General features: G+C 59.7%; 1 protein-coding gene across 10 annotated transcripts in view; it reads right to left on the reverse strand.

The window, feature by feature from the left end:
- BAIAP2 (BAR/IMD domain containing adaptor protein 2) overlaps window positions 1-17,419 on the reverse strand; it is a 47,834-nt gene that overhangs the window by 2,277 nt on the left and 28,138 nt on the right. Inside the window, exons 7-16 of one of the 10 annotated variants that reach the window (XM_074889652.1) lie at window positions 11,080-11,232; window positions 8,644-8,871; window positions 7,782-7,983; window positions 7,190-7,391; window positions 7,018-7,086; window positions 6,144-6,306; window positions 5,776-5,874; window positions 4,269-4,303; window positions 3,666-3,675; window positions 1,726-1,816 (exon numbers count right to left, since the gene is read on the reverse strand). In XM_074889652.1, coding sequence (XP_074745753.1) covers window positions 1,726-1,816; window positions 3,666-3,675; window positions 4,269-4,303; window positions 5,776-5,874; window positions 6,144-6,306; window positions 7,018-7,086; window positions 7,190-7,391; window positions 7,782-7,983; window positions 8,644-8,871; window positions 11,080-11,232 — 1,252 coding nt within the window. Of the gene's footprint in view, window positions 1-1,725; window positions 1,826-3,537; window positions 3,682-4,268; window positions 4,304-5,775; window positions 5,875-6,143; window positions 6,307-7,017; window positions 7,087-7,189; window positions 7,392-7,781; window positions 7,984-8,643; window positions 8,872-11,079; window positions 11,233-17,419 lie in introns of those variants that run through there. The other 9 variants (XM_074889643.1, XM_074889645.1, XM_074889644.1 and 6 more) reach the window with 9 other exon arrangements.

Here is a 17,419-nt window from a genome sequence, read left to right on the forward strand (position 1 = left end):
GGGGTGCCAAGGGGGGGCTGGGGCTGGAGAAGCTGCTGCAGCCCCCCAGGCTGGGCTCGAGCCGTTCCCACACGTGGGAGCACCCCGAGATCACCCGGCTCTGCACCGAGCCGCAGCGGGGGAGCAGGGGGTTACACATGGGACGTGTGGGGACACCTGGGCAGGAGCAGAGCCTGCAGCTCCGTGCCATGCCGGCTGGGAAGCCTTCGGAGGAGCCAGATGTTGGAGAGGCAGAGGAAGGGTGCCCAGAGGAGCTCGACAGGGCCGTGAGGCCGAGCACAGCCTGGCTCCCAACAAGACAGCTTTGGCCACCCTGCGGAGTGGCACCGTCCCGCAGCCAGAGCTGTGAGTGGCCGCGCTGAGCCGGGCTTTACCTACCTGGGGTGTCCCCAGTGCCGTCCTGCTGCCACCGGCATTTACCGGCGACGGGCAGGAGGTAACTCCTGGGGAGGGGACAGGCCGCCATGGGGGTACCGTCAGCTGCCTGGGGTGCACCTCTGGGCCACCCCTGGGCTGCCTGGAGCCGTCAGCTCCAAACCTGTACCCGGCACAGGGGCTGAGGGAGCCGCAGAGCCACAGCCCCCTGCCCTCCCCAGGGAGCTGCACAAACCTTCTCCTTTCTGCTCCACCAGCTGTGTACCTGTGGCAGCGAGCCCCACTCTGCCCCGGCACTGCCACGTCCCACGGCCGGGCCACCGGCAGGTCCCCCTGTGGGGCACAGCCCTGGCGTCCCCGCCACGGGGGAAGCGTTAGCAAGACAAACATGACTGTGGGGTTAAACCACGTCAGGGGCAGCCGCCGTTACAGGCTCCCTCTGCCTGGACCCAACCAGCTTTGGGATGTCCCCATGGGGCAGGAGGAAAAGGCTGGGTCCTCTCTGCCCCCCGCCCCCAGCCCCTTTCCCAGTTTGCTTTTGCTTTCCTCAAAAGATAAATGGCTTTTGCTTAAAAATAGGGTAATTAATTTCCCACCTAATTAATGCAGATTCTTAGATCACTTTTCCCCCCAGGATGCCAAAATAGATTCTCAGGACTGGAGGGAGAGGAAAGGTTGCTTTGATGAGTCACCAGGGATTATTATTTAACTATTTTTGTTCTGGCAGAGAAGAGCCATTGCTCTGGCAGCCACGGAAAAACCAGCTCACGGATCAAAGAGAAACGGGGAAGGGGCTCTCCTGGGCTCTGCAATGCCGGCGAGGGGGGTCTCGGCTCCTGGGGAAACTCCTCCGTCCCTGCCCTGGGGCCACAGCCGGGATCGGGACGAGGAGGCTCCCAAGGCGCGTCCCCAGGGTTGTCTACAACCAAAAGAAGCTGCTCAAAAAACTTGACATTAGTGCGGATCCGCCCGTCCCGCAGGAGAGGGCTGGGGACGGCGACGCAGCGATGAGGCGCTGGTGGGACAGCGGAGACCTACGACCAAAGAGGCTGGTTACGGGGAGCAGGGGAAGCAGCGGGAGCAGCAGCTCAGCAGCCCCGGGGGGAGCGTGGCCCGGGGGGCTCCCGGCGTGGCGGCGGAGCGAGGAGCCGTGCAGACGCAGCGCGGTTAGACCGGGAGCTCCCGCCACCGGGCCTGGGGACAAGCGGTGACCGAGGGAGGGGAACTCGCTCGGCCGGGTGCGGGGGGGAAGCAGAGCGGTGGCACCGTCCCCACGCAGCCCCACGGCCGTCCCCCGCTGCCCAGCACCAGCACACCCAGGGCTCAGCCCCCCCGAGAGCATCAACTTACTAACTATGGGCAGGGGCACCTCAAAACCTGGCCACTTCAACATCGGGGCTGCAAGGGAAAGAGAAGGCAGGTTGGAGGACACCGGGACATGCTCCGAGCCCTTGATGGGAACAAAAGGTGTTGGTTAAGGAGAGGAACCGGGCTACGAGCCGGCGGCCACCCCGGCACGAGAGCCCGCTGCACACAGCACCTCCGGGCAGAGGAAACAGGAGGAAAAAGAAGAAAAAGGAGGAAAAGTTGTGTTTATTGAGTTGCTGGTGCTGCCCGCTGGCTCCTTGCGAGGAGGGGAAGGAAGGGCACAGCCAGCCAGGAGCCACCTGCGGAGAGGAGAGGCCAGGCATGGCGGGGGCTACGGAAGGGAGGGGGGCGGCTTCCTTCCCCCCACCCCGGCCATCGCCGCTTTCCCACCGCCGCAGCCCCATGCAGCCAGCGGCAGCAGCCCCTCGAGCCGCGCACGGAGCAGGGAGTTGGCCCTTAAACAGTTTTAGCTGCTCCCGCTCAGCAAAGCTGTTTAAAACCCGCAGGGGCTGAGCGCAGGCAGGCAGCACCCCGGGTCTCCCACGGCCGCCTAACGCTGAGGGGATGGAGAAAGGCCAAAAAACAACAATAAAAAAAAAACCAAAACAAAAACCAAAAGGCATGGCAATGCGCAGTGGGCGATGCAGGCGGTGATGGGCAGCACACAGGCATGGCAGCCGAAAAAGACACCGAGGCCCAGCTCAATGCAATAAATAAAACTTTTATTCAAACAATAACTCAGTACAGGGCACATTTCTCTCTGGCTTTTAAAAAAGGTTTTTCAGCACTTTACAATCTCCATACAGGCTTTGCTAGGCTGTTTTTTTTTTTTTTTTCCCCCTCTACATTCAGTCATTCAGCATGAAATATCCTGGGTTAAAAATCTTTAGCAAAATTAGGACATCGATGCAGGAGGGTCTTGTTACAATACGCCCACAGGCGAGTATATAAAACAAAAACTTGTCTGTGTGTGTGTCTGTATTGCCAGCAATGTCCTAGTAAACAGGCAATGTAAGAGGTTTTAAAAATCACATCAGAAAAAGAAAGCGTGTACAGCTTGGCGGTGGAGACGGCCACGGGCACTGGAAGGGCTACGGCCGGGCTCGGCCGCAGGAGCGGGACCCCGAGCACCGAGGTGGGGGACCCCCGGGCGCTGCCTCGCTCAAGCCCGGTTTAAGGATGCGAGCACATCCTCGGATGGCTCTGCACCAGCCCCCAGCGCTAACGTGAGGTAACAATACCTTGCTACAAAAAATATATATATATATTTATAAAACAACCAGGAGTAACCCTTCCAGGGGGGGCTGCCGGCTGCGCCCCACAGCCGGCAGGACCCCAGCCCAGAAGCAGCCCTTTCCCCGGGGCGGGGGCTCTGCACCATCTGCTTCTGCCAACGCCACGGCGGCAGTTGGATGGAAGCGGATCGGGGCGAGGGGAGGCGCGGGGCTGCTGCTCCCCGTGGCAGCGGCATCGCGGGCGCGGGCAGCCCGGATGCTCGGTAACAGTACGGACACCAGAGGCCATGCATATTTGTTCCGGTCTGGGAGGTTTGTCCAGGCTCGTGCGAGGCGGCTGGCGTGCAGCCCCCGAGGAGGGATAGTGCATCGCTAACATTCACACAGGAGTACAAAAACTGGGTCCCACTAAAGTGTAAACTGCATCCAGGCTGCTTCAAAGCGAGCACAGACCGATCGGCAGTTTCTGCTCTGAAAAGACTTCAGAAACAAGGGCACTGTGAACACCAGGGAGGGGTGGAGAAGCACCATGGTTTCCTTGAAGATCACAAGAGTTTAAAATCCAAAAGTAGAGAAAGAGAAACGAGGGGGAAAGAAAAAAAAAAAAGGGGGGGGGGAAAGAAGCAGAAAGCTCTTCCAAGCAGCAAGGGGCCGCCGCTAGCCAAGGTGTCCTCACACCGTTGATACCAAACTCCCACTGCCGCTGCGGAACAAAGCACAGGAGACTGCCAGAGTGGCCGGGACCGCTGGCGCGCGCCGCGAGGCAGCACCGTGCCCAGGAGCCCAGCTCCCTGGCACGGCACCACGGGGACCAGCACCCCGCCGCAGAGCTTGATCCCTGCCCGGCACCTGGGGTTTGGGGTTTAGCCCCAAAAACGAGACAGGGCGGCTCCAAGGCAGAGGGAATGGGGATGGAGGAGCTGCTGGGTGGGAGAAGGTGCCGGGGACAGACCCCGAGAGCGTGCGCTCTCTGTGGCCTTGCTATCTGGGAGCAAGCCCCAGAGAGGGGCTGTGGAGACGCGACTCACTCCGGAGGAGCACAAGGGGTGTGAGGTTGGGGACGGCGGGGGCTGCCCCTGGGACCTGCCCTCCCCGGGAGACGCTGGGTCCCTCCGCAATCACAGACAAGACCTGCACCGTGTCCTCCACCACATGGCCCCATCCCAGCCACCGCCTGCGCCCCAGGGAGCCCATGCAGGGACCCCCACGGGGACACGGCACCATGGCCTCACCCAGAGCCAACACCAACAGTTCGCTTTCAGGTAACGCGAGAGGAAGGTGAAGTCTTACCTGCTGACGGACCTCGTCCCGTAGTCGTCGAGACCCTGTGGAGAGGAGGGGAGGAGGCACGGTGAGGGGTGGGGGACGTGGGCTGTGCCCATTCAGGTGCCACCGGAGGGTCACACGAACAGACCAAAGTGCATCAGGACCCAGGGACACCAGGGCCGAGAGCCAATGCATTTGGAGAGAAAAGCTATGGAGATGATTTGAATGGGATTTAGACAGCAGAGAGTAAAGCTGCATCACTCTCTTCGGAGCAGGACTTTATCTGGCAAGACAAGGGAAAGCAACTGCCGGGAGAGCCCCGGTCTGCTCTGCCCAGCCCCACTGTGGTACAGAGCTCCAGCCGCTTTCGAGGTGTGAGACACTCAAAAAGGGATTAAACAAGTCTGAGAGACACCAGTGAAATGTTCTGTGGAAAGACATGTTTCGTCTGTATTAACTCCCACCAGAAATCCACAGGGTTTTGGACCATTTTCTCCTTCAGCCGGTACTGAACAGCCTTTGCAGTGGGGAAGGACTCTGCTGGTCCGAGGAGCAGGTGGGGCCTGGGCTCAGAGGACATCCCTTGAGGACGCTGCTCCTCGGGCGAGGACCTGCCCTGGGATACAGCCACGGAGCAGCTCTGCTCTCTGTGACAAACACAGGACCGCTCCAGGAAGGGGTGGGAGTCACTGCTCTGAGCTGGCCACGCACCAGGGATCAGAGACCCGCGTTCCCACTGTCCCAGAACGCTCCCAATCACAAAACCCCAAACCCGGCAGCAAACCCTGCTGGGCAAACCCAGCAAAGAGCAAGAAGTGGGGCTGTGCTTCTGTCCCATCCCCTGCAGAGAGGGGCCAGATCCTGGTTGGAGCTGCCACCTCTCTGGAACGCCCCGCTGAAGGGTTGGGTGCTGCATGGCTGCCTCTCCCCCTCCTCATCCTCTCCCTGTCCGCCGGCACGTGCTGGGTGCTCCAGGAAAGCCGACGTGGCTCATCACCACGCTCATTCCAGTGGGGAAGCCCCACTCTGCCAGTGGCTCCTGGGTTAAGCTGGTGCCATCCACACGTGCGTTCTCCCCAACTTGTTATCCAAGAACTCTGAGCTCATTTTGGACAATCACCAGCCCTGGCTGGGGTCTGCCCCAGCCCCACCGCTCACCCCAGCATCCCCACGGGCCCATCACCGGCTCCAATCGGCATGTGCCAGAGAAAACGCTTCCAGCTGCCTGTGAACAGCCTGTTTCTGGTGGGAGGCTCCCATGGAGTCAGCAAGTGTTGTCCTTTGGGGGTTTACGGTGCCGTTTTGTGCCACTCTCCCCGTGCCTTGCCCGTTCCACCCAGGCGAGCCAAACCGGCCCGTCCTCCCCATCCGCTGGTCTCCTCTCCTGCTACCTCCTTGCATCCCTGTCCCTTGTCCCTGGGACAGATGCTCGGCAGGAGACAGGGCCTCGGACAAGGCACACGGGTTGCCAGGCAAAAGCGGCCAACTGCCCGTAAATCCCAAGGGCAACATTGCGTGCGTTCGGACTTACAGCTGTCGACCTAGTGTAAGGCTTGTAGTGAGCGGAGGGTGGTTGGCAGAGGCCACTGGAATAGTCTTTAATTGCACAACCATAGGGCATTAGGTAGTCCTACAAACAACGAAGACAGGTTGGAGAGCAGCCCTCCTCCACCTCCACGTGGTCCACGCCACGCCAAGACTGAGAAGATGCTTTAACACATTTCACCCTTCTGCTTTAAAACCGGCGGCGGGACGGGGATACCGCAGACACCCAGGCCACCGCGGGCAGGGCTCCAGCCGGGACCACCGCCCTAGGATGTGCTCAAGCATCTCCCACTTATAAAAAGTCGCCCCCCTTGCCCCAAAGTGGGAGAAGCCCCCGCTGCCCCGCGGGCTCACCTGGGAGAAGGCGGGCACAGCCACGCTGTACGGCCTCTGCTTGAAGGTGTTGACGCCTTGCGGCGGGAAGGCCTGGGAGGCCATGCCGTAGTCGGGCGGCGGGATGGCGATGTCGTCCTTGTCCAGCAAGTTCCCGGTGCTGCTGCTCTTCCCTTGCTGCAGGCTGGGGCGGGGCACACAAGCAGAGGCATCAGCACCAGCCCACCCTGGGCTGACACCCCCATCCACCCGCAGAGGGGGACCCCATGGCCAAAGCCCCCCCCCCCCCCTCCCCCCGAGCCTAACACCCGCCTGTGCTGGGAGTTATTCACAGAATCAATCCCAGTATCATCGGGGTTGGAAAAGCCCTTGAAGCTCCTCCAGTCCAACCATTCACCTCACCCTGACCGTTCCCAACTCCACCAGATCCCTCAGCGCTGGGTCAACCCGACTCTTCAACCCCTCCAGGGATGGGGACTCCCCCCCTGCCCTGGGCAGCCCATTCCAACGCCCAACAACCCCTTCTGCAAAGAAATCCTTCCTAAGAGCCAGTCTGACCCTGCCCTGGCGCAGCTTGAGGCCATTCCCTCTGGTCCTGGTGCTGGTTCCTTGGCTCAAGAGACTCATCCCCCCTCTCTGCACCCTCCTTTCAGGGAGTTGCAGAGGGCCAGGAGGTCTCCCCTCAGCCTCCTCTTCTCCAGACTAAACCCCCCCAGTTCCCTCAGCCGCTCCCCATCAGACCTGTGCTCCAGACCCTGCACCAGGCCCGTTGCCCTTCTCTGGGCACACAAATGTGTCCTAACGACACGCTCCGGAGGAAGGGGAATATTCCCATTCCAAGCCCACAAGCCTGCCCCAGGAGGGGTGCGGGGACCCACCCGGGCAATGCTCCTACCTCGCATGGACCCGCTCGCTGCCATCGCTGTCGAGGACTCGTGTGTAGGAGAAAGGAAACCAGCCCCTCCTGAAAGGCAAAGGCGCGGGATGAAGCCAAACCCACGTTTATGCGTGGAGGATCCAGGAGAGGCTGCACCCGGGGTGCAGCGGTTCACGGGGACAGCTCTCACATTTTTGTTTTCTCGCTCTCTCCGTAGTGCCAGCCGTCCCTGGCCTCTGGCACCAGCAGCGTGATGAGGTCACCCTCCTTGAAGCTCAGGAGGGTGCTGTTATCTCCGGCAGCGTGAGAGAAAATAGCCTGCACCCTCGTCCTGCCGTTCCTCTCGAGCCCTGCGGCCATGGAGCTGGAGCGCGGCAGCGTCTTGTTTTCGGCTGGTGGGAGACAGAGACCAACAAGTGCCCCAAGTCCGGGACGCTGCGGCCATACCCGGGCACGGCCTGGCACAACAGGTTTCTAACCTTGCTTATTTTACCCCAGGTGCTAATAAAACCTTCAGCATGACTCACACCTTCCCCCTTAACAAGCAGGACCCCAGGCAGGGTCAGGCCACTGCTCTTGGCACTGCCCGCCGGTCACGGCAAAGGGAACAAGCCTCCTTGTGCGAGATTCCTCAAGATTTTCCCTCCTGGAAATCCTGTCTGTGGGCTGAAACCCTGTCCAGCTGAAAACCCATGGCAAAGCCCAGCTTTACTCCTTTCCTAGCCAGCACCACAGCACCCCGGGAGCCCCCGGAGTGGAGGCCTGGGAGGACAGAGCCTCACCTGATGCGTAGCTGTTTTTCGGTGGCACGTTTTTGCGAACTGGGAGTGTATTGGAGTAAGAGTCACTCAGCTGCTTCTGAGGCTGGGGAGGAGATAAAGATTTGGGCTGTGCTGGCTTCATCTCAGACCAGTGGTTGTACCCATCGCTGTCTGGGCCTGAGACTCCATTCATCACCGGCATGGCCTCCTGCGCCGACATGCGCTATGGAGAGAGGAGAGGAGGGGGGGGAAGACGGGGAACGTCTTCATTAGGGCATCCCACCGCAGCTCCCGCAGCGGGACACGGCTCCAGGGAAGGTGGTTCACAGCCTGTTGGGTTTAGTTCCCCCACTTGAGACAAACTGCTCTGGGGGGGGGCGGCGGGGTCACCTCTACGGTGTTTTACTGCTCCAAGCTGCCTCGCACCTGATAAACCCCTCCTGAGCTCTTACTGCTCAGCTTGTGCCCCCACATCACGGGGGAGACCCTTTTTTGAAGGGTCTTTCATCTCAGGGGTCACTCCAAGCTCCTTCTCCTGTGGTTACTCCTTGGTCCAGCCCCCCAGCTCTGGGACCAGCCTGGCCAGGTGAGTCCAGCCCCCAGGTTCCCCAAACCCCCCCGGGGAGCCCCTGCCCCTCCGGAGCTCCACAACCCAGGCGGGATGGGATGGGATGGGATGGGACAGGCTGCCCGTCCCCACGTCAGCCGAGCCGTCCTCCTCCCCGCATCGCAGGGCGGCAAGCGCACGGAGCTGCCCAGCCCTCCGCGCCGATGATGCTCCACCAAAAGGCAACTTGCTGAGGACAACGGTGACACTGGCCCAGGCTTGTCCCTCCAGTTTTGCTCAGAAGGGCAGGACAACTTCCACCACGGAGATACTTACTCCTACAAAAGGTGCCAGCTCTGGGGGGACAGGGAGAGGTTTGGCACCAGGGATGGGGTCAGAGATGATGAGGTTGGATTTGGATGTAGATAGAGGGTTGGGCATGATGGTGCCATTGCTGCTGGCAGCCATCTGCTGCATCAGCTGTACAGCCCGGTCCGGGATCTTGTTGGGATCCGAGCAGGACTGCTGCCACAGCGGCAGCTTCTGCGTCAGCATCTCCTTCCCCTGCAACAGAGAAAGACGAGGCGTGAGGGCACAGGGGTGCAGAAAACCCACCCAGCTCCACAGCCCTCCCTGGGCAGCACTGCGGGATGCAGAGCTGGCCTGATCCTGGCCACAAGATTGATCGACGACTCTGTGCATGGCACAGGCGAGATAAAACACGGGGATTGACAGATTCCAGGCTCTGACAGCAGCCGAGCCAGGAAGGTGTCATGAAAACTGGAAAGGAGGGAAGGAAAACGCAATTCATCTCCCCAGCTCATTCCAATACCCTGTGAGGGGCAGCTCCAGGGGCTGTAGGGAGCTGGGCAGGGTGCTGGGCTCAGCTAGAACTAAATACAAATGGAAAATAAAACCCAACCGAAGGCTTGGCAAGGCCCAGTCTGCACTCCTGCTGTCACCCAAGGGACGAGCTGCTTGTTCCGTGCTGCTCAGCCCCAGGAGCCTCTGGCCCCACCACCCTCAAGAGCTCAACCCCGCTGTTCCCTGCACGTGGTCAGGACCAGCAGCCGCCATCCACCGCCGTGCCCCGAGCCACAGGAAAAGAAAAAAAAAGATTTGAGCTAAACGTGCCCTTATTCTGCTCACACCCCCGTGCCCTGTGAGCCAGCATCCCATTGTGCGCCACTGAGGGAGGAGATGTCCCAAACCCCCCCAAGGCCATTCCCCAGCCAAACGCCACCACGCAGACCCCCACCACCTGCCCGAACACTGCGCCATGAGGAATCATGGAGGAGTGGCTCTGGTAAGCCCGATGGCTAGCTTGCCCAATGGCTAGCTCGCCTGATGGCTCGCTCTGCAGCAGAGGGTGACCTGACGCCTCTGCCCATCTTCACAGCCGGTCTCATCTGGAGACGACTTGGTCCCCAAGTATCAAAAAACCCCTCCAAATCCAATTTCAAAGTGCCAGAACGTTTCCCCGCTATTGGCCACCGGCTCCAGCCGAGGCGCAGCCTCGCTGCCCAGACCGTGGCTGCTGCCAGCGTCCTCGGGAGCCATGGGCAGCAGCAGGACAGTGTTTTTAGCCAGCAAGGCCCACCCAGCTGCCAGGCTGGTGCAGGGCCGGGCACCTGTGTCACACATATGCCCACCGCGCTCTGGACGAGCCACCTGCAGAGTCCTCCTTGCAAAGTCACCCTCCACGTGTTGCTGCTGCAAGAAGTTTTTGGTTTCACCCTGCTGTAGCCATGCTGCAGGTGCCGGCACCCTCATGCCTGTTGTCACCCCACCCCGGGGGGGGATTCTTTTTCCTCCTCTGGCACTACAGGAGGAGTTCGCATATGCCAAGCACGGATCCAGCCCGCAGCGCAGTGCGAGGACAGTGCTGACTAATCCAAACTCCTTCTCCTGCTCCCCGGTGCCAAGCGCGGCGGTGACAGATGGGTGCTGCGAGCGACAGGGGGTGGTGGTGGGGAACAACCAGAACGGGAGCACGAGGCTGCGGGAGCAGCACCGACACTCCCAGCCCTCATCCGGATGGATTCCGCTCCGGACCAGCGCAGGGGGCCCTGGCTCCCCAGGTTGGCTACTCCAGCCTGGGGCCCAGGAGATGTGAGCTGCCAGGAATGGGCAAGAGGGGTTTGGAGCAGCAGTTTAGTCTCTGGTTTAATCAACCCCTGGCCTTAGCAAAGGTGGGAAGGCGAGGGTCAGAGTGAGCCTTGCCAGGCGGGCAGTGCTGCTCCAGCTCCGAGCAGGGACGTCACTGCTTTACACTTCTCCTGCTTTTGTAAATCATGAGCTGATGTGTGAGGAACGTGACCAGCCTCTGCCAGGGCAGCACCCTCAGACCTCGGGGACCGTGACCGCCAGCTCTGCTGTGCCGGTGAAGCCTCACCGCGGAGGGGGTGGCACTGCCTGGGCAAGCAGGATCCGCTCCCAGGCTCTGCCACCGGCAAACCACCGTCGCTCCCGTCTACCTCGTGCAGCCAGAAGCTGCTTTGAAATGCAGAGCAGCACCCAGGGGAGACGTGCCCCGTCGTCAGCCTCTCCCAGCACGGGAGCACCTGGGACACCCTGTCCATGGGTCACCCACTGGTGTTTTCCTTCCCCTCTGCCCCCCGAGCTGTGGGGGCTGCACCAGCCGTAGCATTCAGGGTATCAGCTGGCTCCATAGGCAACAGCTCGTGACAGGAGCATCCTCCCAGTGCTGGGGCAGCCCAGGGGCCACGGGAACACGGCGGCAGACTGGCAGCTCTGGTGGGGCCGACTCACCTTGGCGTGGTAGGTGATCGCGCTCTTGGCGACCGCGCACTGTTTCTCTACCAGGAAGCAGAACCGCCTCCTCTCTTCTGTGAGAGCTGTCTTGTAGCTGTCGGAGACGTAGTTTTCCAGCTCGCCTTGCTTGTTGCTGATGGCTTCGATGTACTAGAACAGAGGGAGAAGCAGAGAGGTGGCTGCCTCTGCCGCTTTGCCCGCCGAACGCCTGCGCAGGGTAAGGGGATGGTGCAGCTCCTCCAGAGAGGGCTCAGCGGTGCCGTGGGGCTGAGGGGAGGGGGGGCAGCAGGCAGGGTGCCGGCAGGGCCCCCCCTCCCCAGAACAGGACACGCACACATGTGCCTGCACGGCCCTTCCAACCCACCCTTACTCATTGGAGCCCCCCCACGCAGAGGCGCTGACTCAGCGCGTGGGCCGGGAGCGGCGCGGGCGGCGGGACGAGCTGTACCGCGTGCAGCCGCCCTCTCACCAAACGGGCACCGGAGCCGCGCCCAGGCACTCGCACCCGCGGCCCCGGAGGTCACCCCCATCACCCAGGGCTGGCAGCGGCCCCCACAGCCCCCCGCCCCCAGCTCACCCCTGCCAGGCACAAACCAGGCTGAACACCTCCGGCACCTCCTCTGCTGCCGCAGCCTTTGCCAAATCCCTGCCCGCTGCCCAGTGCTGCCTGCAAGGACAGGCAGGGCCGTGCTCTGGGCCCTGGGGGCTGCAGCGGGGACAGCACGTGAACCCTTTCACCACACACAACCATCAGCAACGCCAAAACCACCGGCAGCGCTTTCAGTTTGCATTCGCCAGTCGGGCACGCGGGGGACAGCGGGATGGTGCCAGGGCAGGCACCTCCCTGCCCTCGATGCTGCACCGACACCGGGGCCCCTGCCAGCGCCGGGCAGAGATGCTGCAGACACGGGACACTCCTCTGCTGGCACCGGCTCCTGCTCTGCCTACGTGACTTCTGCCAGCACGGCTCTGCCATACGGGGCACGGAAGCGGCGCACGGGGCTGGGCTCAGGCTTCGGAGGGCTTCGGAGCAACACCCGGGACCGCAGCGCTGCTGCTCGGCTGCACCATCAGCATCCCTGAGCAACGAGGGCACGAGGTGGCCCCAGCCCAGCCACTTTCTCCTCCCTCAATCCTCCCAGGATGCCCCCAACTTCTCTGCAAGGAGCTTCCACCCTTGATGTGGCACCGGGAGAGCTGCTGCCAAACCTCTAAGAGGAGCATCTCCCACCCATTGCTGTCCTGCCCTGCAACACCTCCTTGCCACCGGCTCTTCCCTGTGCCGGCAGCGCCACACCGAAAAGCCACAACCAACCACGCAGCCCAGGCACTGCTAAACCTGTTTCAGAAGGTCTGAGCTTCCCTGAGAAGGGAATTAAACTGGAAATTCAGGGCCCAAAGCAGCTTTACTTCTTTCTTCATGTTTAACAGTTATTTTTAGCTTGTTACAATAGTTATTACTCCATAAAATGGAACAAACCTCAACAAAAGCAGTAAGATTAAGTGACATCCCAGACTTCAAAGGGGGCTTATTTCAGAGCTGGGGCATTTGCTGCTCCCACCCTGCTCAGAGCATCCTCCCTGGAGAGCAAACCCTGCGCGGAGCCTGTGCCGGACCCAGCAGGTTTTGGGTCTCCCCACAGGCACCAACATGGGGAAAGGGGGACAGTGAGAAATGGGTAAAAATCCAGTTTGCAACTAATAGCCCTGTTTCAAGAAGAGTCTTCTTTCCCCCAAATGAGAAAATCCAGCACAAACACCTGTATTTAGGAACAGAAATAAATGAAGGTAATTGATCTGACACCCCTGGGCGCAGAAGCAGAAATAATGGGGGTATTTGCATCACCCCCAAGGGAAGCTGCGGGGAGAGCTGAGCCGGGGGCTGGTGGGGATATAGGGAAGGGCGCTGGGAAAGCCAGCAGGTAGCCAGGCTGTGCTGGAGGCACTGGGGCCAGCACGGCAAGGGAAGAGGCGGCAGCAGCCCCGGGCATGTGCCTGCGGGGACGGCGGGTGGGAGCAGGCGGCTGTGGGAGGACGCGCTCCCCGGAGTGGGCTCAGCATCGCTCCCGGAGCGGGCTCGGGACAGAGGCACTGCCGGCAGCTCGCCGCCTCCTCCTGGGTATTATTAGCCCCGGGAACAGCACAGGGACAAAGCCCAGAGGCGTTGGCCCGGCAGCGGTGATGGGGAGCCGGGAGGGAAGGATGCCCCCACGCCCACCCAGGGTCCGCTGCCCCGCACCACAGGCGGCTCCCGAAAAAGTTTCCTTCCCTCCTCTCCCGAGGGAAGCAGCAGGACGATGCTCCCCCTCGGGCAGAGCCCCGTTTCTGCAAGGAAACACAACCCTGACGGCACCTGAAATAGCAGAAGCGCGGGAGCAAGCGCGGACCCCAACACCCTAAACTCATCCTGTTTAATTTACTAACTGGGCCACCAAGAACGAGACTGTGCGGAGTGAAATGAGTCCCCCGCCGGCTCATTTAGTTCAGTAGCACAAGGACCATCCCGCCACGATTCAGGTTTCCCCAGGTCAGACACGGCCGTGCCCCAGGTACGGGCAAGACTTGGCTCTAGTCCCCACCACACCGTACACCGCAACACAGGGGGAATAATTCTTCAGCATAGCAGTGTCAGATTCTTCGTTTTAATCATGATTTAAATACGCAAGTTAAAGCCTTATTTACATCCCTGATTTCAATCTTGTTTTGCAAGTATACTTTTAATTATTTCACTAAAGAAAGGCTTGTCTTCATGGCTGCAGCCAGTTAGAACATGTCGATTTGCAAGTAGAGAGCCTATGCTCTAAATTTAGTGTTCTCAGCGCTTTATATACTTTATGTAAATATGCCTGATGTGCCATTGATTTATTCCGAGCCTTGATTTTTACACGTTATTACAAAATGGTGAGCAACACTTCTTGTTCACTAGATAGTTTTCATTTTGGATTTGCTCAAAATGACAATGGGCTTTCAAATAATGCGTAGAAAGACAATTTAAATAAAAACCTTGTTAAATATGCCAGATGCACAGGAAAAAAAAAAGGAACACGTAAAGCACGATGTAAGATCTCATGACCGTATGCCAAGGAGAAGCACTGTCTTTATTCAGGAGAGGTGCTTCACCTGCAGCCAGGTGCCCGTCGGGCTCACGGCTGCTGCTCACATCTCCTTTCCCTGGGGATGGGGGGGATCCTGCAGCCATTCTGCATTTTGAGCCCCAGCCAAATGCATTTCGAGCCCCAGCCAAATGCATTTCGAGCCCCAGCCAAATGCATTTCGAGCCCCAGCCAAATGCATTTCTTAGCTTGGCACAACCTGACAAGGGGCGCTAAGGGCCAGGGAAGGTGCCTCCCTGCTGGCCTTGGCATGCTCGGGCTCTGCGGCTCGGCAGCATCCTCTCCGAGACCTCACTGACAAGCACGTACTGCTCGAGTGCTGCATTTTAAATTCAGACCCTGATTTAGGTTGTCAGCTGCAAATTCAGATTGTAAGCATCGTCTAAATACAATTCCCAGTTTAAAGGAGGAAAAAAAAACCCTCCACATTTGTGACCTGAGCACCCAAGGGAGCAGGGACCCGGCCAGCGTGGCGGTCACGGCCGTGCCAAAAGCCAGAGCACGCGCCGGAGCCACCCAACAGCTCCAGAAATCTTTTCTGGGTTTCTAGGTTGAAGAGGCCTCAAATAACTCCCCCGCCATCCCCCCCCCCCCACCCCCCCCGCCTCCCAAACGCATCCACTTCCAATTCACCAGGAGCCGCTGACCTAATTAGCAATGTCAGCACGCAGCGGCGCCGGGCACAGCCGGGCACAAGCTTTGGTTGAAGATGCTGCTGCGGCTCAGGGGCAGGAGCCAGCGAGCGAGGGCTCCTGCCTGGCCCAGGGAAGAGCAATCCTGGGGAGGGGGAGCCCCGGCTGCACAGGCGGGGGTGGCTCAGCCAGGGACACCCCGGTTCAGCCCCTCCTGGGTGCCCAAGGCCAGGGGAGATGCTGGAGCAAAGCTTGGCCACGCTGGGTCCAGCCAAAGCCAGGCAATCTCCATTCAGAATCCAGACCATGTTACCCCAACAGGGCAGACAGTAAATTAGGAACAAGAAAACATGAAAGAGGAAATAATGCTGCAAAGTCCCCAGCTCAAACAGCCGTTGTCATCCCCGGCACAGAAAAGCCAGGGCACACAAAGGCCCTGCTGCTTATGCTAACATCCTCCCAATGCCACTCCAAAGCTGCCAGCTAGAGGTGTGCGAAGATGAAAAAGCTTCTTACAAATGTCAAAACCTGAGTTCTTTTCAAGTGCACACTGCCACCGGTATAGTTAGTGCAGGTGAAACAGCAACATCACTACCAAACTCCAGTCAAGCCTTTAATAACCACCCATCCTTACTGGAAAAAAAAAATCAGTTCAAACCCTTCTATCCAAGCCAAGAACGTGCAAACCAGTCAGGAACATGAGCCAAGGGCAACACTAATCACCACCACGCTGAGCACGACTGCAGAAAGAAATCATTACAGGTCTTTATCGGCGATCAGATGTGCCTGCCACTGCCAGGAACACGGGCTGAGCCAGGGACCTGCCACAGGGCCGAGAGGGAAGCGACAGCAGGCAGAAGCCGGCAGGGTTGCCTTTCGGGGTCACCTGCTAGCCACGGTGGGCACAACAAGGGGGTTTTTGAGCCCAGAAAGACAGTAAGACTGCAGGGGAGCGTGGGGTGGGCAGGCTTCTAGCCGGCGTCGGGAGAGATGCAGAGCAGGGAGGGGAGCGTGACTCTGCGCCGGGAGGGACGGGGCAGAGCGGCGGCACAGAGCCGCAGGGAAGAGACAGAGGAACGAGACAGGAAGGGAGAGGACACCGAGCTGTGGTGGATGCAGCAGGCTGAAATACCTGGAAGGAGTAAACACCAGGAGAAGGGAGGATTTATTTAGGCAACCACAAGGGAGAATAATTAGAAAGTAATGGGATAAAATAAAAAAGAAGTTAGGCTGATTAACAGGAGAAGAGTGTCTAAGCTGTTGAACAGTCTCGAGGAAGAGCAGCTGAAACCCCACCACGGCAGACGGCCAAGCTGAGGGAAACAAGAAGCCTGGGGATCCTCGACCCTGACGGCTCCTGGGGAAGGAGACAGCTTTTCCTCATTCCCAGAATTTAGTCCTTGTGTGGAAGCCGGTGGACCCTGGAGTAGCCTCAGGGGAGACATTGTCCCCTCCCAGCTCCCTCCAGCCTCCACCATCGCCCAGATGGAGAGGGAGGTTTGTTTAGCCAGAGCGATGCTGTATTTGAGCCCTGGGATATCAGCTGCTCTCCCCAGCAGAGCACAGCCGGGAAGGTGACCGGAGCCCGAGGTGACCTAACCTTTCTCATAAAGACAAATAGAGTAGCAGACCAAACTCTCTCCTGCAGCTGAGAACACCCATACTCGGGTCACCATGGGAGCCAAACCACGTTTCACTGCCTGTTGCAAGGACGAAGCACCCGGCAGAGCCACGGGACCCCAGGTCACCACAGCGTCCGCTGGTGGATGGTTTCTGTGCACCTGGCACACGGTCACCCCGAAGCTTTGCATCCTTCCTGAGGAGAAGACAACCCCCCTGCCCTGCAGAAGTACCGACATCTCCAGCTGAGGAAGGTTTTTTTTTTTAGTGCCAGCACCCGCTGTGCTGCCCACCAGCCTCCACCGCGCCAGCTCCATCGCCCCGCGGGCAGAACCCTCCTCCGGGATGCTGGGCTCCCTCTCCTCCCCCGAGAAGGGCTGGCTCCCCTCGTTACCTCGCCTGTCTCACACATCTGTTGGTCGGGGCATCAGCCTCATCCTTTCACTGTTCCTGTAAAGCTCCATCCACGCACGCATGTGCTATTACATAAAACTGCCAGAGAGCAGAACAGCAGGCAAGCGCCTTCTCCAGCCGGCTGTGCGGGGGCTTCATGATCAGCTGCTTAAAACGTTCCCCTAATAGGGGGACACCCCAGATCAACGGCTCAATGCACAAGGTTTGGTTCCAAAATGCTTGTCAGACATGGCCCTGACCTATGCCGGCACGGAGGCTGCAGGACCAGCTTTCCAGAAGAGGCATTTGAGGCATCTCAGCCCAGAGGAAAAGAAGTTTAAGACTTCATTTTGCATATTTGTAACAGCTGCTTATAGATTTGTAGAGCCGGTTTCAGGAAACCACGCTTTGTGCCAGAGCCTGCAGCTCACCCGGGGCTGAGGGGACGCTGCCAGCCAGCCACGGCGGCTGAGCAAACCCACCCCAGCCACAGCCACCGGCAAGAGGAGATGGAGACTTTCCTCCTCTCGGTGCTGCCTCTTTCACAAACGCTCCCAGGCCACGGAGTCTGAAAAAGCC

Source organism: Strix uralensis, chromosome 19 (genome assembly GCF_047716275.1).
Source record: "Strix uralensis isolate ZFMK-TIS-50842 chromosome 19, bStrUra1, whole genome shotgun sequence".
Classification (NCBI taxonomy): domain Eukaryota; kingdom Metazoa; phylum Chordata; class Aves; order Strigiformes; family Strigidae; genus Strix; species Strix uralensis.